This window comes from Lepisosteus oculatus, chromosome 11 (assembly GCF_040954835.1).
Source record: "Lepisosteus oculatus isolate fLepOcu1 chromosome 11, fLepOcu1.hap2, whole genome shotgun sequence".
Classification (NCBI taxonomy): Eukaryota; Metazoa; Chordata; class Actinopteri; order Semionotiformes; family Lepisosteidae; genus Lepisosteus; species Lepisosteus oculatus.
Window position 1 is genome coordinate 36237997 of NC_090706.1, and position 19980 is coordinate 36257976.

Consider the following 19980-nt stretch of genomic DNA (forward strand, 5'->3'; position numbering starts at 1 on the left):
CCACATGAATCCCTATAATGTGCGGTTAATCCACTCTGCAAAGCTACACTCTTCAGCTACACTTACATTAACAGCTGTATATCCTCTGTTCTGATAATTGCTGGTAGAATTCTATACATACGGGACGAAGGCACCCTTGACAAATTTAAGATAGTAGTTGGTAACCGTGAAGAAGTCATGATATGTCAGAGCATTTATCTTTCCATACTTCATGATCAGGATAAGTCTGGACCAAAATCCCCATTTTACTTTTCTCCAGTTTACAAAGGCCAATGCTAATTGATTGAGTTAAGAGCAATATGCTACAATTTTCACTTAGCTCCCTAGAAAGAAAAATGGTAATGTGAGCATTTGGAAGTGAGGCTTTATCTTAAAATTAATTAATTCCTTGATCTAATATAAAACATTAAAGACAAGAATAAGAGACAAATCTCACAGAGACAATGAAAAAAATAGGACTTAATGTAAAAATGAAACAGAACTTAAACATAAAAAGAAATAAATATTTTCAAAAAACATGCCGAAGACTTGAGTTGAAGAAATGTGAAGCGATTGTGGGATTGGAGATACTGTAAGTCTAAATATCCTATTGCAAATGATTACATTATTATCAATGTTTTTAGTTTGTAAAAAGGAGAAAAAGAAAGGCTATTCATAAAGTAAACAAACAATTATCTGAGAAAACACTACTTTAAGCCAGATTTGACCTAATGTAAAAAAAGTTCAATTAACTGCTACCACATTAAACTAAATATCTTAATGAACTATATGTTTTTGGAAATGGTTCAGTTTAATCAAATGAATATTGTTTGCACATTGTATTCCTTTCTTCTTCTGCCATGAACAGGCTGGGTTCAGTGTGGTTATGCCTGTGCACTGTTACGCCTTTTTTATGGTTGGACCCTAGTTCACCGCAATAGTTTCATGGGTAAACAAACAGAGCTACGTTCCTTGTAATCACACTGCCTTCAAGGCACGCTGGTGTTTCACTAGTTAAAACAGAAATGTTCTTGGTCAGAACATTGTGAAGGACACAGTATTTTAGCACACCTATCTCTTTATGTGGCTCACAAATACCATTATTCAACCAATGTTCTTTTAATGTGGCACCCTCCCAGGCACTGTTAGGTGACATACAAAAACTGGTGGTGTTCCACAGCTCATCAAAATACCACCCCTATTCTGACGTCTACTTGCGATGAACCCCAACACCACAATGTGCAATTGCTTTGATGTTTACTACAGCCCACAACTATGCAGGAGTGCCCTTGCTTCAGAAACTTATTGGCAATCCTGCATTGGTATTTTTGAGAAAAATCCAAAAACTAAACTGTCTGAAGCATCACCAAAGAAACACACATTACAAATGGTTCAGCTTGACACAGTGGTTTCTTGTTTCTATTGTTTTTTTTTTCTTTATTTCTAGTACTGTGCTAATTCTCTAAGTGAGTAAAAGGTGTTTTGAATTTATATTTAAAGAGCAAATGACAGCCCACTACAGCACAATAAATCACAAATAAAGGCAGCATGTTTCTCTAATTGTATTTAATATTTGAATATTATTTAATATTCTTCTGTATTGTACTGAACTCCCTCTTTAGTTTCTCAACAGAGCTTCCTTTCTCCAATATAGCTAGGCCGATTACAGAAACAGCAAGTTTAATCTTGTCAAATCTTTGCTTAATCTTTTTGCCGACAGGCAAATTCTGCTCTTTTTTTTCCTGAAAGAGGAATATAATAGCCAGTGGACCTCACAAAAGTAAAGTGTTGAGAATCTAAAATGACACATCAAATCCTTCTTCCCTTTTAGAAAGTCAATGCATAAGTAGGTAAAATGTTAAATTGTACTACTGTAGAGGTATACCCCTTTAAATGTAAAATAACTATCCATTCCCAAGCACAAAAATGAACTGCTCTGCTGTGGTCCCGGAAACCTTGAAGTGTGGAGGTGGTATCACCAGTATTTCAAGTTTGCTTCTGCATTACCTTCTCAAAGCTGTGTGATTAACCTCACACTAAAAACAGCTTAGTCCATCTGACACTTATTCGTATCAAGCCAAAATTCCTTGAAGACTACTTACTTCCATTCATAAACTTAATCTTTCTGTGGGGGATAAACCAAACCTTTATAAGGAAACATTACCCCAATCCAAACCTTTCACATGTACTGTACTTTTAGGGACTTGTGCTAAATGCTCAGGTCTATACTCCTTTCCTCACCTTCCATATAAACTGACATGCCTGATACAACCGAGCTATAAATGTTCAAGAAGCCAAACTACATGTTGCTAACGTTTTGATGCCTGGGTATATAATGTTGCATCACAGATCTTTAAAGTATTAAGGGAAGTAATAATTGAAATTTAAATACCAGTCATTAATTAGAAATACTTTGCAATTTCATGTAAAGTGAAATTCACACTGTAGTTTTTGACATTTTCCATTGATCGACTGTTTGCAGATTTTTTTTCCTCAGCAGGACATGTGTTAGCACAATGCAACACTGCCTAAATTATTCTCTCAAATTAGATGCATTCATAATAAGGAAATCATCTGCAATAGGATTTTTACACTTATCCCCAATCCCACACTCATTTCACATTCCTGCAACTCAAGTCTTTTGCAAGACTAAGTGTCTCAGACTCCTTTCACACTTGTTGCCTCTACTCTGCCTCAGGGCCACCTTCACTCCAGTGTGAATGGTCCCAGAGTCTTCGGGTTCTCTACCTTGCTGGGCTCTTAACCAGCTAATTGGAAGAATTGTTAGCTTAACTGGACCAATTTAAACAAATGTAATTGACAACACCTGCCAGATTGTGTCACTTGAAGAGCAAGGTTATGCTCCACTGTTTTACGTGAACTGAGAGCACGGTACTCCCCCCTGGATGAGATGCTAGTTAACTGCAGGTTGGAGTACCTGGGGATTTGGACAAACTCGGCAAAGTACACTGCTCAATGATCTCTTTTCACGTAAAGGACATATACTCATATCTTCCCGACTATAGGTCCAGAGCCTTAAATCATCTCTGCAAATTTACTAACGCCAGAAACCATGCCCATTTCAAGAATCAGATTGCTATTGACAGACCAAACAAAACTACATTTTATGATACATCATGACAGTTCACTAAAAGACAATCAAGAAACAACTGCACATTTCTGATTAAATCCCCATTTAAAAAGGTTTAGTAGAATAAGAAATAACTGCTATCTGTAAAAGTGGCAAACATCAGAATGGACACAGTCATTTTCTTCTTCAATTGCTGTTGCAAGCATCAGGAATTCTTGCCAAGATATTGGTAAGGCAGTGAAGGACACTTCTAGTTTTCGATTTCAGACTGCCTTAGTGAAGCATTTAACCTCATGCACAACCGATGTATTCCCATCATAAAAAAGTTATTTTCTTTTCTTCAAGACAAAGTGTTTTCTGAAGAATTCTTTGCTGTGGTTGGGGTGATCAATAATTGCAGAGACAAGCCACTATCTAGGGAGAAAAAGCTGAAGAAGCTGTACTTAATGAATACAATATCACACTGAATTAACACATAACAGAATATGTTATACGTAGGATATGAAATAATAAAAACCATGTCAAGAATATAAACAGCATATATAAAAATATAGCAGCCAAAGCTAGTTTGCAAATGCATGTCACAATGCTAGGAATAATAATTGTCCATTATCTCTTGGCACACCTCAGGGATAAGAGATGGCTTAAGTGAGTCACATACGTCTCGTGGGTCCAACTGTATTATTCAAAATTTACTTTGCAGTCACATGCAGACTATAATGAGCTAATTGTTGAGCTAATAGCACACAGAGTACACTGAAAATATAAGAGAAATAACATTTGTGACCACCTGGAGATAATGCCAGTTCTTTAGAGAGAGAGAAAAGGCAGTTAGGCAACTTTATATAGACACTTAAAGCTGACAATAAATGACACCACCCAATTAAAAAAAACGTCTCATTAGTGGTTACTGTAAATTATTTTCACTGCTACCTATCATCAACTGCCGCCAACAGACAGGAATCTCATTTAAAATGAAGAATAGGTTCAGTTTTTCTTGGGTAATTAGTAGCTAGGATTTATTTTTCTAGCCAACAAAAATATCAATAGAATAAATAAACACAAACGAGAAACAGCGCCAGTTTAATTTTGTTCCCTACGACTAACAAGATAGACGGGTCTTAATAAACTCATATTAGTGCTGTTTAAATGGAACTTCAATAATTAATCTTTTATGAACATTTATGTTTAGGCGCCTCTCAATCAAACTTTAACATGGATTTAATTTCTAAAATAAATGGAAGCATTAAGTGCCCATGTGTAAAAACCTCACGCACAATGAGCATTGGCAGAGGTAAGATAAGATCACTTTATTGGCCATATACAATTTCTTGCATTAGGAATTTGTCTTTTCCCATACCCCAACTTGTCCTCCATGAGACAAACAGACAGAGAGAGAAGCTGGGGGTCAGAGCGCAGGGTCAGCCATTTATACGGCACCCCAGGAGCACTTGGGGTTAAGGGCCTTGCTCAGGGGCCCAACGGAGTAGGATTCCTCTGCCGACTGCAGGATACGAACTGGCAACCTTCCGGCCACAGGCACAGATCCTTAGCCACAGAGTTAAATACATAACGAAGAGGTAGACAATTATTTCAGAAAATGAAAGCTTCCAGTTACGCACAACTTCTCGTTATTGTAAAAGTTAATTAAAAATGTGTATATTTTTAACTATATTTATTGTTTTTGACTGCTACAAATGAACTCACTGATAATTTGTCTTAAAGTATTTGACTCAACAAAGTGCAAGACCTGTCAATACCTGCCAAAATAATTATTTTGTAGACGAGAACACTAGTTTAAGGACATGCAAACAGCGGTAAACCATTTTGACTCCATTGATTTATAGTTTTTTGAAACAAGAAAGAAGGATTAAGAAAATTGCATATTATACTTAATATTCAGTAGTAACAAAACCAGAAAGAGAAACGAAACATTTTGTATAGAACAGTAACAATACTGTAAATAAAACTATTTTTTTAACTGTACTTCTTGTATTTGTTGGTAAATGTTTTTCCAGATGATCTTTAGCAGCGTGACACCTAGTGGTACATTAAAGAATGGGTACAATTATGGGAAGGGCGTGTATTTAAGAAAGGCAAGCATGCTGAAATGTACTTAGTAGAAAAGTTAACATTTTAAATAGTCCTATAGCAATAAAATACAGTTCCTTAGCAATGGCGAAAATAAATTAATTCTAATCCTCCCGTGTGATTGTCTAAAGGAATATTTCGTACTGTTCACGCTAAATGTCAACTAAAGCTCTCACATAAAGTTACTATTAAAATATAACCTTTTTCATTATTAAAATGATATATATAATATATATATATGATATATATATATAAAAAGACTTTTTAGCCTAATAGTTTTAACATCCATTTTTTTCTACCCTTACCAAAAGTAGAAGGTCCTGACAAAGCTACCATCAGTAAACTGAATTTAGTTTACATTCTGCATTTAATTCACATAATACATTTAATTCACATAATTAAGAACAACATTTTGAGCAGTTTTATAACCATGAAAAAAGAAACCGTGGGTAGTTTCCAAAATAAACAATTTCTGATGAAGAAGCAAAATGATGCATGTAATATAATATTTTGCATTAAAAGGCATTAAAATACCTTTTTTCTACTCACATTACAGTACGTTATTTCTCTGCAGTACAGTATACAGTATATCGATACAGTGCGAATTTAATGCCGATTTTTTTTTCACGACACGAAAGAAAGTCCTGTTCGGTCCTCCTTCCTTTAGAGGTCTCTGCAATGTTAAATCGTGTGGGAAAAAAAACTGAAATAAATCAGGAAGAAATGCAATCGACATTTCAGTGAAGCCAACAAAACAGTTTTCTCTCTGGACATTGTGCAGCAACCTTTGGCTTTGAAACAGTAGAGAATATCCAGTCTCTGCATTTGTTTGATTTAGACAGATCAAACCTTGAATTTATGCCTGAAAACGTTTCCTGAATTATTTTCCGCCTTTACAATGCACACCAGTCCTTCCTCCTCTTTATTGTTGTGCGTGTTGTGCATTTGTCTTCAGCAGGGAAGATGCGAATACATTTTAAAAAGAAGCTCTTTTAAATCTACCAAGGTGAGTGCGATATGAAACACGGCACCGACCCTCGCAACACTTGCAACTGACAAGACCCGCATTGCTACAGTAAATGTGTTTCAAGACAAGCGTGTGACCAACAGTTGTAAGCATAATAGATTCATTTGTTTTTATTTACAGGTTGTATTCGCGTTCCTTTGTTACCTCCGGCGTGGTGCATTTTGCTAGATATAAAGTCTTTTCGCCTCTCTCTTCAGGTGATGCGGAGACGGGTCACCTGAAGAAAGTTCCGGAGAAGACACTAACTGTCCAAATGTTGCAGGTCATCGGTTTCTCCTGGGAGAACTGCGGCCAAGCCAAAGACCCGGCGGTGATGAAGAGTCTGGCGTTGTCGCCGGATCCCATTTCTATTCCCGGGGACCTGAAAGCCAGCGCGGCGGGTTCGACAGCAGTAGCGCTTACCTCTCCGCTGGCCGTGAGTACGGGGGCTGGGGAAGAGAGAGCAAGCATGCTTTCAGAGAATGTGTTACCCATCCAGCATCAAAAACTGAAGGAAAAGCATTAATCAGTATCTACCCAAGAATATTAACGTGTCAAATACACTGCACCATGATGCTATTACTTCTGGGGTACTGGTGTTAGCAGTGCGCCATATACCATTGCGTCTCCTGTATATATTTATTTAATTTGAAGAATTTAAATACTCTTGTCGATACAATGACTTTCGTTTCTTTTCAGCCAGAGCAAAAATCAAAAGGCTTTCACTTATATATGATGTTTCCAAAATGCTTTTCGGACTCCTCTCGTGTTAGTTGCAGGTGTCGATGTTACTGGTTGCAAGGTAACGTTTACGTGTATAGTGTGCTGCAAAGTCTCAGTTATTTTATAAGACGGGAATCTCCATAAGGTGAAGGTTAAATTTAAAAGACTATTTTATCGTATCTATAAATCACTTATCTTTAATGCCTGCTCTTTTACAAAGTACTGTTCTTTAGGAGGGATAAATGAGGTAATGTTTGTTTTTACACATTGAGTACATAACACTGGAAAATAGCCATACATTTTGAATGTGACTATTCACTCTCACACGTAACGCCAATGTGTGTCTTTTTATATATAAGGAACATTAACCTTGGGTTGAGATCGAAGGGACTCTGAAACTCAAAAACCCTGGAGTGTAATAAGATATTAATGAAAACAAATTATGCTGGTTTAAAGACCTGAACCAGGATTGCCAATCTCACATGCTAGCTGAAAGTGTCTCAGTTCTACTTTTATTTCTTTAAGTCGTAGTGTGCACATTACAAACTAAATCCATTCATGTCAGGATGTTACCTGCATTCTTGCTTTTAAGAATAAATAAATGCTTATAGGGATCTAAAACGAATTCTGATATCCTATAATTTCACGGTTTCTTCTGTTGTATCAAAGTTCAACAGAACAGTCAAGAACGTTGGTCATGAATCTTTTATTTCTAGAGCTATAAAACCATAGGCTTTATGTTGTTGGCATTATACAGTACCCTCTTAGACGATCCATTATATGTTTTATGTAGCCTACCTTACACCTTATAACAAAATTCAAAATCCAGCTTTCGACTACAGTGTTTTTACTATTCAAACCTTAAAAACCTGTTATAAGTTAAAATCAGAAACTGTATGGTCATACTGTATGTTATATGAGCAATCTACAGTATTGAGACTTTAATGGCTTCTGATGTAACCCAAGGAAGTCATATGATACATTCCGTTTAGGATACCAAGGAACAAAACTGTCAACTAGAAAAATTGCAAACATGCTGCTACAAGGAAGTAACTTTTTTTGATGAAAAAGTTCAGTGTTCCATGAACAGTTTAGTTTCATTCTGTATACACTAACACACCACTGGGAAATTCCAGTGGTGAAATTATGGTTTTGTTTGCAGTGCTTGAAGCCCAGAACATTAAAATAAAAAGCTTAGCATGCAATGCATATGAATATAAAAAGGGTGCTAAGAGCTCGATCTCATCCAGCCAAAATACCCACTATGTTTTTTTGAAAGAAGCCAGTGTATCTCCTACAGAACTATGGCTGAGTAGCCTTTCTCAAAACACCCACAATGCTTTGTGTAAAAACAAAATGTTTCGTTTTCTTCGTTTAAAATGCTCTTCCTAGTACTTTACATTTCTGCTCTCTGGATTGTGTTTGAATATTGATTCAAAAAAAATCCATTGGTTTGACTTTATGACAGTGACTTTTGACAAATGTTTTATATATAACTGTAAAATAGGTCAAAACATTCTAGAGAAGAAAATATTAGGGGTCTTCTTGTATGTTTTAACTTTTGTCATAACAATAGACTTCTTACAAGTACTGTGTTGCAATAATTCCCCAGTAGTTGCATTGACACTAGTATATAAATGTGTACGTGTGTAATATAGCAGTCATAATCCATGACCTGTTCTTTCTAAACCTAGCTCTAAGGAATTGTTTTAATTATTAAGTTGTTAGTGTGTAAAGAACCCACTCCAACAATCATATCCTTAATACTTTAGAACATATGGATTTGTAAAGTCAGATTTGCATTGCCAGATACATAATACAATTAACAATAATCAATAGAAACAATAATCTAGTAATTGATCCCAGTGACCCTAGTTTTATGAGCAGAAAATTCTGTATATACGGTTTTGTCTGCTTCTACATGGTGGAAACTCAAAGAATGTTGAAAAATAGCCAAACTTTCATTTTAGTAGATGTAAAACCTATGTGCAAAACATTTTCTTTTTTAGTTTGGTCTTTGCATCTTTGTTTTTATGTCAGAAATGCTTTCTGATAAAAGTCTTAGAAGTACCATGGATTATTCTGTTATTCTCTGTGTGATTAAGGTTGAAATGTTCCTGACGTTGGCATGCAGTAGGTGTTATACAGGTTTTAGCATGTTGTTGTTGAACAGAAACTGGTAAGTCACAAGTTTCATAAGGTCTCATAGTCACTCTGGATGAGCTGTCGAACCATTGTCAAGTGACATACTGAAGAATGTTAGTTTTCCTTTCAAGAAAATCGACTGTGGTGATAGCATGTGTAAAAATGCACTTAATCTTTGATTTCCGGAGCTTGGTTAAAAACAAATTAAGACATAATAAGGTGTAATTGAATTAGACTGATTTATTAACTCACCTGTCTGAGGTGTGCTTAAATGACGATATTTATACTTGAGAGCAGATTAGGTGGGTTAGGGGTTGACATCCTCCCAAATTAAGTATGTATTAGAGTAAGAGTTTGAATTTTTAATTCACAGAAGGAAACCGGTAAAAAACACTGCTGTTTTGTGGAAGATTTAAAGTTGCTTGAGTGGCTTTTTTTAAAGAGGCCTAATCTAATCTTATGTTTATATGTTTCTAATTGGTCATGATGTAGTATTTGAGATGACAATTTTATGTGCTGGGAATTTTGAAACAAATTTCTTTTTAATGCATTCCCTTTCCTCATTATTTGCAAGGTATTATTGTATTATTTGAGAAAGTGTTAACGATAGCTTACAAAAAAAAAACACATTTTCCTAAGTACAGATATTTGTGTCTCTGTCACAGCTTGGATGGAAACAGCACTTAAGGTTTTCTTACGTAAGGTAATGGGCTACTTGAGTTCACATCATGTTCTTATCAGCAGTCACATGAATAAATGTGGAAAATGCAAGAAAAGCTAAGAGTTCCAACTGAGAATCACATGCTCCCCTCCTGTTAAGGGTTATATCGGTAAAATGTGTTGCATTTATATTGTTAGTTTATACCACAAAGTTAAACTTTTTTCCTCCTGCTCAGATATAAAACAGAGTCACCCTTTTAGGAAGACACTAAAACGCCTTCTTAAAACTGTTTCAAAATCTGAAATTTAAAAATAATAAGTGTGCTAATGTTGTCGCGTTTGGAATTTGTAGCTTATAGCTAAGGGGCTTTGGATTTGTAGGAGAAAGTGGGTAATGATACAGTACAAGGCCATAATGAATGGCTACGGTTGCTCTGGCAGGAACTCTTGAATGTCACCTATCTTTTTCTCCAATTCAGGATTGTATTCTGCCGCGTGCAAAATTAGTGAAAGACTCAGCGTAAGACTAAGGGACTTTGAGTTCATTTTTGTTGATCTACAAACATAACTCAAAACTCATTGTGCTCTCTTAATATTTACGTTGCCATTGTGGTGTCATTCCTGTTTTTGTCTTTAATGTCTTCTCATTTGTGTGCCATTGATGCACAGAGTCTTGGAATACACTATTTGCTGTATAAAATAACATCATTATCAATGTGTGTGCAAGTGGAGTTGTGTCATACCCAAGTCTTATGGAATACTGTTCGAACAGAAGCTGAAAATGGATTGGTTGTGTTACATCAGTGTTCATGATTTTTTTTTTCCCCTCAGGTCAATCTGACTGTGGAGAAAGAAGTATATGGGGTTTGGGTGAAGGTACCCTGTGTGGAAGAGATTGGGAGCTGTGATTACACTGACGTCTGTCAACTTTTGGACAAGGCGATTCCCCCAGGCCAGGCCTGTCCAGAGCCCCTGCACACCTATGGCATTCCCTGCCACTGCCCTTTCAAGGCTGTGAGTTCATCACATTGGTCATAAAAGAAGCACAAGCTCTTATAGAGATATTTTTTGAGCCCAGGGCTGTATCAAAATTACATACAGTGGGGTCCCAACGTTCATGAGGGCTTGGTGTAGCCATCTGTCCTGAACAGCCTAAGTCGCATCGCATAATGTAATAAAGTCTATAGTTTGAATGGTTTAAAGGCAAAAGTAACTCTCCCTTCCATGATAATTAACGTGCTAGTGCACTGGGTTTAAGTTAATGTAAATAACATTGATCAACTAAAAGAAACAACGGCAAGCACAAGCTTATAGTAATCAATTAAAATAAACAACAGGAACCCCTCTTCTGCATCCAGCCATCACTTTCTCAGCCTGAATCCGTGATTAGCACCCACTATAATAAAATGGGCAAAAACATGGTAGTCGTCTCCAGCCTGTGATTTCCCACACTGCTGACCCAGAGCCTGGAGCGTTCGTTACAATATGAAAACAATCTACAATCCTATTTTTTTGCGCCTCTAATATGAATGTTGCAGTTACGCTATGACTCGGTTTCCAGCTCTGCCCAAATTTAAATTGGTGAATGTTAAATTTGCAGACACTGAGAACCTACTGTATATGTAATTTGCTAGTCTTTTTCTGAAATTTTTATAAACTTGTTCTTAAAAAGGCTTTTAAATATCATATTTTAAAGGAAAATGCAACTTTAAAAATTTGGAAGAGCACAGTTGCACCACAAACTGTCAGCACTCTGTTTGTCAACCACAAAATCATGTCACAAGAAATCTTTTGCAACTTATCTACAAATGCGACTTCTCTAAGGATTCCCAGAATATTATTGAATAAAGGCTGATCTTTATGACGGAAGCCTTAAATGTCAAAAGTAAATATTACTAAGCAAAATTTTGTAATAATATTGTTTTTGTTAAACTAATCTACATGTAAATGTTTAACTGTGTTGTTTCTCATATTATTAATTGTTTTGAGTTTAAGTTTTTAAGATACTTAAAGGTGGACCAATAGGTTTTGCTACTGACACTGCTTAATCACCTGTATATCTATACTTGCTATGTGTACTTGGTATCTATACTATATCATATTAAGCCTTGGAAGACTCACTTTCCCAATTCATTTATAGTCTCAGAAAGAAAGATTGTATATGTCTATTAAGTAGAGTATATATTGGTGAATTTTGTTTATGTTCACATTTTCATTTAGACTTAAAAATATATAAATATAAGAATAGCATTTTTCAAATAAGAAATTGTAGAAATGTTATTCTCTTAGAAGTGGCCTGGTCAGCAGGACAGGTCAATGGATTCAAAGTCAATCAAGCATTTAAAATGATCTGTCATATTTCTAATTCTGAAATTTCAGACTCCTTAAGGTTATTGTCACGAATTTACTTGGTTGATGCTTTTATGCAAGGCATCTCATATCTGTATTCAAATAATCTTTGAAATCTGAGGGAAGCATCTGGCTTAGAACTGTACTATTCTGCCTTCCGGTTACAGGTCCGGAACCCTACCTGTTACACCATAATTGTGCAAATCTGACCTGCATTTCTGAATTTTTCTTTTTTTTTTTCCCCCAAAGGGAGACTATACATTGCCAGAGACTGACTTTTACTTGCCCAATGTGGACCTTCCCTACTGGCTGACAAATGGAAATTACAGAGTTGAAGGCGTCCTGGGAAACAGTGGGCTGGAACTTGGCTGTCTGAAAGTGACGTTTTCTATACACTCCAACTAATGCTCAACGTGCTTTCACTGATTGCCTCGATCTGCAATATTAATGGACCTGCATGCTTTCTTTAATCTTTACAATTGCATACAGAAGCTAACACATGTTGCATTGACCAAGCTAAGTATTGCAGGCCAGTAAGAATAACTGAAATAACAGTTCAGTAACGCTTGTGGTCTTTGAGGGCTGAAGTCGTCCTTCAAAGTCTTAAGAAAGAAAGGGCGGCTCAGCAGAGAAATTTGGTTCTGCTGCAGCTGTAATTAAATATTTTGCATCTTTGACACGTCTGATTGCCAAGATTGTTAACATATGAAACTACAGATGGTGGCTGACAAATTTTCTTAAATGAAAGTTTGAGCTTGATTCTTCTTTCAATACACTCTTTTCCCTTTAAATGTTTAACTGATCATTTTTAAACGCTCAGGTGAAATTTGATTTTAATATTCTGCTTGGTTTACATTTTCAAAGGTTGAAGTATGATAGATAAAAAAAATCTAAACATTAACGGTACGTTCTGTAAATATTTCTGCAGTAGGCTGAGGAAGTGTTTGAGAAATTATATAGCATTTGGAAAGCAGATCATTTTAAATTGTAATGCTTTATCTTTACATTTATACTAATTCCGTAAACACAAATATTTGTATCATTTTTTGCAGTTTGTTTTGGTTGAAACCTTTAGCTTTTGTTTGTTGCCAAATGTGGCCTTCACTGGACAGACATCCATTTAAAATGGAGCTCAAATACTTGAAGGCTGTTTCGGAAATAATCTGAATAATATACTTATAGGATTCATTTAAAACGCAGATCACAGTTATGGGGGACTGTTGTTTTAAATGCAGCATTAATGGAGTATTTGTATACAGTATATAACCAATACCTTCCTGAGATGTAACGGAATTCCCAAGTCATATAAAGTAGTAGTAGTAGAAGTTAAAAATACTAACTTAATATGAAAACAAGAATGCTATTCAGAAGAATTTTAAGATTAGGATTAAGGCTGCAACTGTATTTATAACTGTTTATTGTAAAACTAACTATAAAAACATATTTTTATTGATTTATTTTGAGCGTGTGGTTTCATTGCTATTAAATTAAATAGTTTTTTAATTACAAAATAAGATCAGGACCATAATAATGTAACACTGAATCAGAGTTTGTTTTGAAATTTTATCTTAATGTGCACTTTATCAGAATTTATTCTGTGTGAGATAAGTCACTTGTACTATTTTTTTCTGACTTGTTATCTGAATGTTTGCCTTTTGGTACATAAACAGTTGGCTGATACTAAAATCTCAATGCAATAAAATGTTTCTCTGTTTAATGCTTTGTGTTGTACTGACTGGCGTCTTATTTCTGGCTGTGTCATATGTAATCTTTTGTTCTTGTGTACATTATCCTTATTGAGTCAGATAGTGCTAGTCAAACACTTAAATACCAAATGATTCTAGAGTTTGGCTTGGTCTATTTTCACTTAGAAGAAGATTTAGTCTATGAGTAAAGTTGGGAATTATTGCTTTAACACTGCTTTGAAGTCCATTGGGTTGTATGTATATACAATAAAATACGTGCTCTTGGGTACCAATGTTTCCAAAATTAATAGCATTGAAAACAGCCACAGGAAATGTGTGCAAATCTTAACCCTTCTTCAAGCTTCAAGTTTTAAAGCTTTAAAAATGCCTCAATTACACATTAGCACAACCATTTAGTTGTGTCTGTTGTTGTGGACTAACTTGAGACATCTGAATACCTAAAAAATAATAAAATAGTTGATTTAGTGAATGTACTATAGATGGAAAATATATTAAAATGGATTCCATCATAAAAATACATTTACTCTGAGAAACTGAATTTGTGATTGTAGCTGTAAAACTTTCCCTCTCCGGTTTTTTTGATATGCACAATTTAAAGTTTGATGTATCTGATCATATAGTTGTTCTTGATTTAATTTTGCCAATGTTATAATTCTTATTCTGCTTTGGTCATTTAACTCCAATTGATGCCCAATGTCTGTGGATATTTTATCTTACCAACTCAAATTTATCATGATAAAAACTATTTTGAATCAGGTTTATAGCATTAATAATATAGTGTGGCCTACATTTATACTGTATTAACTTGGTGTAGCTTTTCAGTTTAAAGCTCCTCTTTTTTTCTTTTGTAAAAAAACATTTAGTCAAAGTCTTCATTAAGAGTGACTCGCATTCAAGACAATGAAAATATGCGAGGTGGCAGGAGCATAAACTGCAGATATAAGTATTCAACCTCATGGCTTAAACAATACAACGTAAGGTGCAGATATCAGAACAATTCTGAGATTTATCACAGGCTTTACAGTGAAACAGTCAATATGAGTAAGGTCCAGAAATTATAGCAAGATCTAAAAATAAAATTGTGTCTTGGGGTCAAGCTCATAGGTGGACACAGGTTGTACTGAACTGAAATTTCCATACCATTGTGATATTAGGATATATTCACAAGATTGGTAATGTTACTATTATGCTGTATGATAACTGTAGATTTGTTAGGATGTATTAGTGTTTTGATTAAATTGGAGAAATCCTAATCATAGCTGAGTAATGCCACTACAATAAATGAAGTCAGTGAAGTCTTTTTGAAGTAAAACAGAGTAAATGTCCTTATGTTCAGTTGTGTTGCTGCTTCATGCTTTCTTGGGAATCATTAATCTACAGTCATGGTTCTACTTATCCTGACTTAAATTTCACCATCATTTCACTCGCACACCTCGTGAGCCCCCTGAGGAATGGATAAGATAAAGCATGTTAACAGATCTACTTCTCAAGATTTTGTTTTACTTTGCTTAAGTGAGTGAGAACTGTACTGGAGAAGGTTTTGTGAACGGAACGATGTGTCTCTGGTTTAAAACAAAACCACCTCAACAAAAGAAGGTGATCAAGTTATCAATGGCAAATAAGAAAATGATAAAAAAAATAATTCTAGAGAAAATGGGAACCGAGAATAATTAAGTGCTTTGTGTGAACCAATGGGTGACAATAAAAGAATAAAATTGTACGTATACTTGAGATACCCAAGGGTAAACAAGAATCAAGGTATATAAGGAGGTTTGTTGGAGTTCTTAGTATGTTCCCACCAGCATAAGACTGAAAATGACTTCCCTGCGATTCACTGCTGTCCTGAGCATCTTCTGCTGCTTTCTCGCTTTTGGAAACACAGCTGAGGTAGGCCCGAGAATGCTACCGGTAAGTGCTTTACTTGGGAATCAGATGGTGTATATACTGTAAGTGTAACTACATACTTACCATTTCACCAAACTTGAATGAAGTAAAATAAGGAGAGTTTTTTTTTTTGTAATTAACTATAACTTTCTGTGTGTCTTTCAATAAAAAAGTAATACCCTGTGAGTGAATAACATTTTTGTTCAGGTTAATTTAGTAAACCTGATTACAGTTTTTGCTCTTTTTTTTAATTTAGTTTAATTTTTTTTTTAAGTTAAGGGTTAATTCTCAGTGTCCTGTTTTCTCATTATAGTGGTACACTGATTATATTATGGTCTGGGCTCTGTTGGAATAAAGTCTCCAATGTAAAGCACTTATTCCAAACTTTTATCTCCTAGACAAAAAGAATAAGGAAATTACTTTATGTCTGCTTTTTTATTTCTGTTTTCATGTGTTTCTTTTTACTTGTGCACACCCCATCTCGTATATCTTTTCTTTTCTAAATATGGAATGATTCAAACCTAACCTTGGCTTAGGTTTAAACAGTGTTTATGAGTTATTGTGCTGTGAAATTGTATTAAAAATTAATTATTCATCTGTTTTCCCACTGTATTTCAGATTGACAAGTCAAATTCATCAAACTGGGCACATTGTGGACCCAAGAATGACCTTGTCATCAAAAATCTTAACTTCCCAAATACCATTTACGTACCTGGATCCATCACAGTCTCTCTGTTGGGTGAACTGAAGGTGCCAATAGAAGCTCCTCTCCGAGTAAGAAAAAAACTACTTTGCTTTGACTTTGCATTTATCACCGTATAGCAATCATTTATTCTATATAAAGTGGTTACATTCTGGATCCAGTTGTCTATTAACTGTTTAAAGTAATTCAAATAAAAACATGCTTTTTAAATATATTTGCAAGGTTTACCTAAATACTGAATTATTTGAAGGATCACTTGCGCTTCTCCAGAGATAGGCTATTGTGCTTTTTGTGTCTTTCCCCAAAAGGGGGCAGCACTTGAGATATTTCTTGTGCAAAAAAACAGCTTCTACAAGAAAGAAGATAATTAAATAACTTAAACGTGCTGTACTACTCGATTTCCAGCCCTATTTATCTAAGTATTTATTAAACCTTCATAAGTTTTTCACTAGGTACTTCGTGGATATGGATATGCATATGTATGCTATATTGTCTGCCTAAATTCAACACACATCTTATCCATGACTAATGAGGATATTGGTCTGTATTGTTTGCAAGGGACAACAAAACTGAACAATAGCCCTTGCAAACAGGCAGTGCCCCAGTCTCAGAATTTTAATGCCAGGAGAAAGTTTCCTGAAAGTATTTCCATATATTTTCATAAAAGATTGAAGACCAAGCCAAGGCAATTTGAAGTGATGAATGTAAGTTTTAGCATTTTTACAAAAGCCCCTTGTTGAGCAGGTTAAAAGGATTTATATTTCTTGTTCCGTTCTTTCTAGATTGAGGTTCAAGTGAAGAAAAGGGCCGTCTGGTTTTGGATGAAAGTGCCTTGTTTGTTTAAGTATGGCAGTTGTACCTACCGTAACATTTGTGAGAAACTGAATAAGGTCTTTCCAGGAAATTCTTGCCCATCCCGAATTGTGTCATATGGAGGGTCCTGCCGCTGCCCCATCAAACCAGTAAGCATAATCGCAATCTCCTGCTGTTTACTTACCTAGAAAGATATACCGTATAAAAACTATTTTCAGTGAAATTGTAAATGTATAACAATGCAATTTTTCCAACTGCTTAAAAAAGTTGAACACGTTTGTCTTTTTAATGTCGAAAAGAAAAAATATTTCAGTTTGAGCCAACAAGAGAATCTGGGTGTTCATTTAGTAAAAAGAAAAAAAATAAAAAGTCCAGCCTGATTATATAAGGGATGCAAGGAGCACAAATATAGCAAATGAAGGAATTACATGTATTGTTTTTTTTTTTTTTCCAGGGTGTGCTGAATGTTCCTCCAACTACCTTTCACATCCCAAAAGTGAGACTTCCTAGCTTTCTAGCTGGTGGCACTTACAAAGTCCAAATCAAAGCTATTAGTGGGAAGAAGGAGATTGTCTGTTTTCAGACTACAGTTTCAATGAAATTAAAATAGTCATGTGTGTGGGGGGGGTTAATAATAACATGGAAAACCGTCTGTCTGCATGAATAAATCTATGAGCTAATCAATGAAGCGTCATACTGTTTAAATGACACAATGTATAAAAAAATTAAAATGTATGAATAAAAGCAATGTCATTGGCAAGCAACATCAACTGAGGTAATTTATTAAATGAAAAAAAGCCTTTGAGACATTGACTATACATCAAAAAGTCTAACTCGGGCTTCATATGTGTTGTCATTCTACTGAAACCAAAACTGTGGTCCTGCTGCCTCTGACAATGTTAAATGTCAAAACAAGTGGCTTTAAACTCTGCATATTATACTGACTGGCAGAATAAAGACAAATGCTTGAGCAAGACAATGTGTTATTAGATTCTTTTACATATTTTCATTATCTCTCGGCAAGAGGATTTAATCATTAAAAAGTTCCTGAAAATACAGTATTCAAAAATCAATGCGTGCATTTTAATTCAGGTTTTCGAAAGGATCCAGGCAAATTGTGGGAGCAAACTAATGTGTTATACATTTTCAGAAAGCTACTTAATCCCAGCAAGAGGCACAAAAACTGTAGACAGGTCTACAAATACACAGGCATATAGTACAGGGGTAATTTAAAGACACCGATCAATATACATTTAGCAGCATGTCTTTGTGAGGTAGCAGGGGAACCCACAAAAAACTGAGGAGAGCACAGTCTAGAATTTAAATTTCTTGTTTTACAATCTCTCCAGTGTACTCTGGAAAATTATAGTACATGTCACTTGCAAACATTTACTGTATGTGGGGTTATTGTTTTGTTGTGTTGCAGTAAGCTTTATATAAGATCATAACACACTTACTGTACATACTGGATTGTCAAAATATGTTAGGCACCCATTCCTGGCACAAAATCCCAAGAATGATGTTATAGAAAAGAATTAATTGAGTAATGACAAGGTGGTTAGTGTCCCTGCATCAGAATTCAGAGGTTCTTGTAGCCTTGGGCATATGTGTTTGGGGAAATTGCATGTTCTCATAATTGTGTTATTTTTTGCCAGGTGCTCCTGTTTGTGTAACATTCTGGATTTTAATCTCAATGAACGTGGTTTTACAATAAAGGTTGGAAAATATTTGCGAGGAATAAAAAAAAAACAATCTTCTGCATTGCTTCATTCATTAGTTGGTGAGGGCAGACGAACAGAACAACCTTTGAGAATTAAATAAAATTAGAATATTGAAGAAAAATCATTTGTAAATAACCCCTTAGCTCAATACAAGTTCATTATGAGCTGGAGTCTAAACTGGCAGACACTGTACACAAGGAAGACCACACCTTGGAAAGATCCCTAGTGCATCACAGGACACACACACAAACACACACGGGACAGTTTAAAGACATTAGTCAACAAATACTGCATTTAGACTGTGAGAAGAAACTGGAACACCTAGAAAAACCCCATGTAGCCACAGGGAGAGTATGCAAACTCTACACAGATGGTATCCCAGGCCTCACTCGAACCCAGGAGTCAAGAGCTGTGAGGTAGCAATGCTCAGAAATCACCATGCCACTGTACTGTCCAAACATGTGCTTTACTAAACAAGATGACTGCAGATTAGGTCCTCTGAACATTTTCTGAAAAGCTGATTTTGCTTTTCTCCATTAAGGACTTCAGCAAATGCAACAGTGTTAATTTAAGAAAGGAGAACTAAAACAATGCCATTCTCTAGTCACTGAAATTCTGCTCTTATTGATGCAATGATTCTAATATGGATTCCAAGCCACTTCAGTAACCATTCCCCTCCTCCATGAGGCTATGGAAAGAATTTTATCTTAGTCTGGGGAGGGGGTAAGCGGTGCCTTTTCAAGTGCTCAGTGACACTAAGCACATTTATTGCTGAAGGCAGCAGGCCCACTCCTTGGCTATAAACAACTGCATCTGTACTTTACAAAATTTCATCCAGTCTCTCTTACCTATTGCCAAATCCTGTGTATTAGTTAAAATGCCAAAATCACTGCACTAAAAAGATTTCTGGTTACTTTGAAAACTCTGCATCAAACATCTGCAAAGCCTTCTAAACAATTTTGATTTAAAGTGAGAATTAGGTTTAAAAACATATACTTAGTGTACACCTGCATATTGAAGTTTCTCTTAAAAGAGCTAGAAACCAATTCCCCATCAGTATCCCTGAGGATATATCACTAGCATTTTATAAGATTTGTAATAAATTACAG

At 35.4% G+C, this 19980-nt stretch overlaps 2 protein-coding genes across 3 annotated transcripts; both read left to right on the plus strand.

The window, feature by feature from the left end:
• The first annotated feature begins 5846 nt into the window (after positions 1 to 5846).
• gm2a (ganglioside GM2 activator) lies at positions 5847 to 13766 on the plus strand. The gene is made up of 4 exons (XM_015350046.2): positions 5847 to 6167; positions 6451 to 6603; positions 10527 to 10709; positions 12294 to 13766. The coding sequence occupies exons 1-4, from the start codon at positions 6060 to 6062 to the stop codon at positions 12447 to 12449; spliced, it is 600 nt and encodes a 199-aa protein (XP_015205532.1). The 5' UTR covers positions 5847 to 6059; the 3' UTR covers positions 12450 to 13766.
• Positions 13767 to 15493: 1727 nt separating this feature from the next.
• LOC107077687 (ganglioside GM2 activator-like) lies at positions 15494 to 18877 on the plus strand. Of its 2 annotated transcripts, none has more exons than XM_015349767.2 (4): positions 15494 to 15637; positions 16253 to 16408; positions 17120 to 17299; positions 17605 to 18877. In XM_015349767.2, exons 1-4 carry the CDS (start codon positions 15566 to 15568, stop codon positions 17758 to 17760), a joined length of 564 nt encoding a protein of 187 aa, XP_015205253.2. In that variant the 5' UTR covers positions 15494 to 15565; the 3' UTR covers positions 17761 to 18877. The 2 variants fall into 2 exon arrangements, with proteins under 2 accessions (XP_015205253.2, XP_015205252.2); XM_015349766.2 differs by having other exon boundaries at positions 15506 to 15658.
• Positions 18878 to 19980: the final 1103 nt, after the last annotated feature.

Coding starts and splice junctions, on each gene's coding strand:
- LOC107077687 (XM_015349766.2), top strand. CDS start 15,566: ATGACTTCCCTGCGATTCACTGCTGTCCTGAGCATCTTCTGCTGCTTT. Junction 16,409..17,119: donor CAATAGAAGCTCCTCTCCGA/GTAAGAAAAAAA, acceptor CGTTCTTTCTAG/ATTGAGGTTCAAGTGAAGAA. Junction 17,300..17,604: donor GCCGCTGCCCCATCAAACCA/GTAAGCATAATC, acceptor TTTTTTTTCCAG/GGTGTGCTGAATGTTCCTCC.
- gm2a (XM_015350046.2), top strand. CDS start 6,060: ATGCACACCAGTCCTTCCTCCTCTTTATTGTTGTGCGTGTTGTGCATT. Junction 6,604..10,526: donor CGCTTACCTCTCCGCTGGCC/GTGAGTACGGGG, acceptor TTTTCCCCTCAG/GTCAATCTGACTGTGGAGAA. Junction 10,710..12,293: donor GCCACTGCCCTTTCAAGGCT/GTGAGTTCATCA, acceptor TTTCCCCCAAAG/GGAGACTATACATTGCCAGA.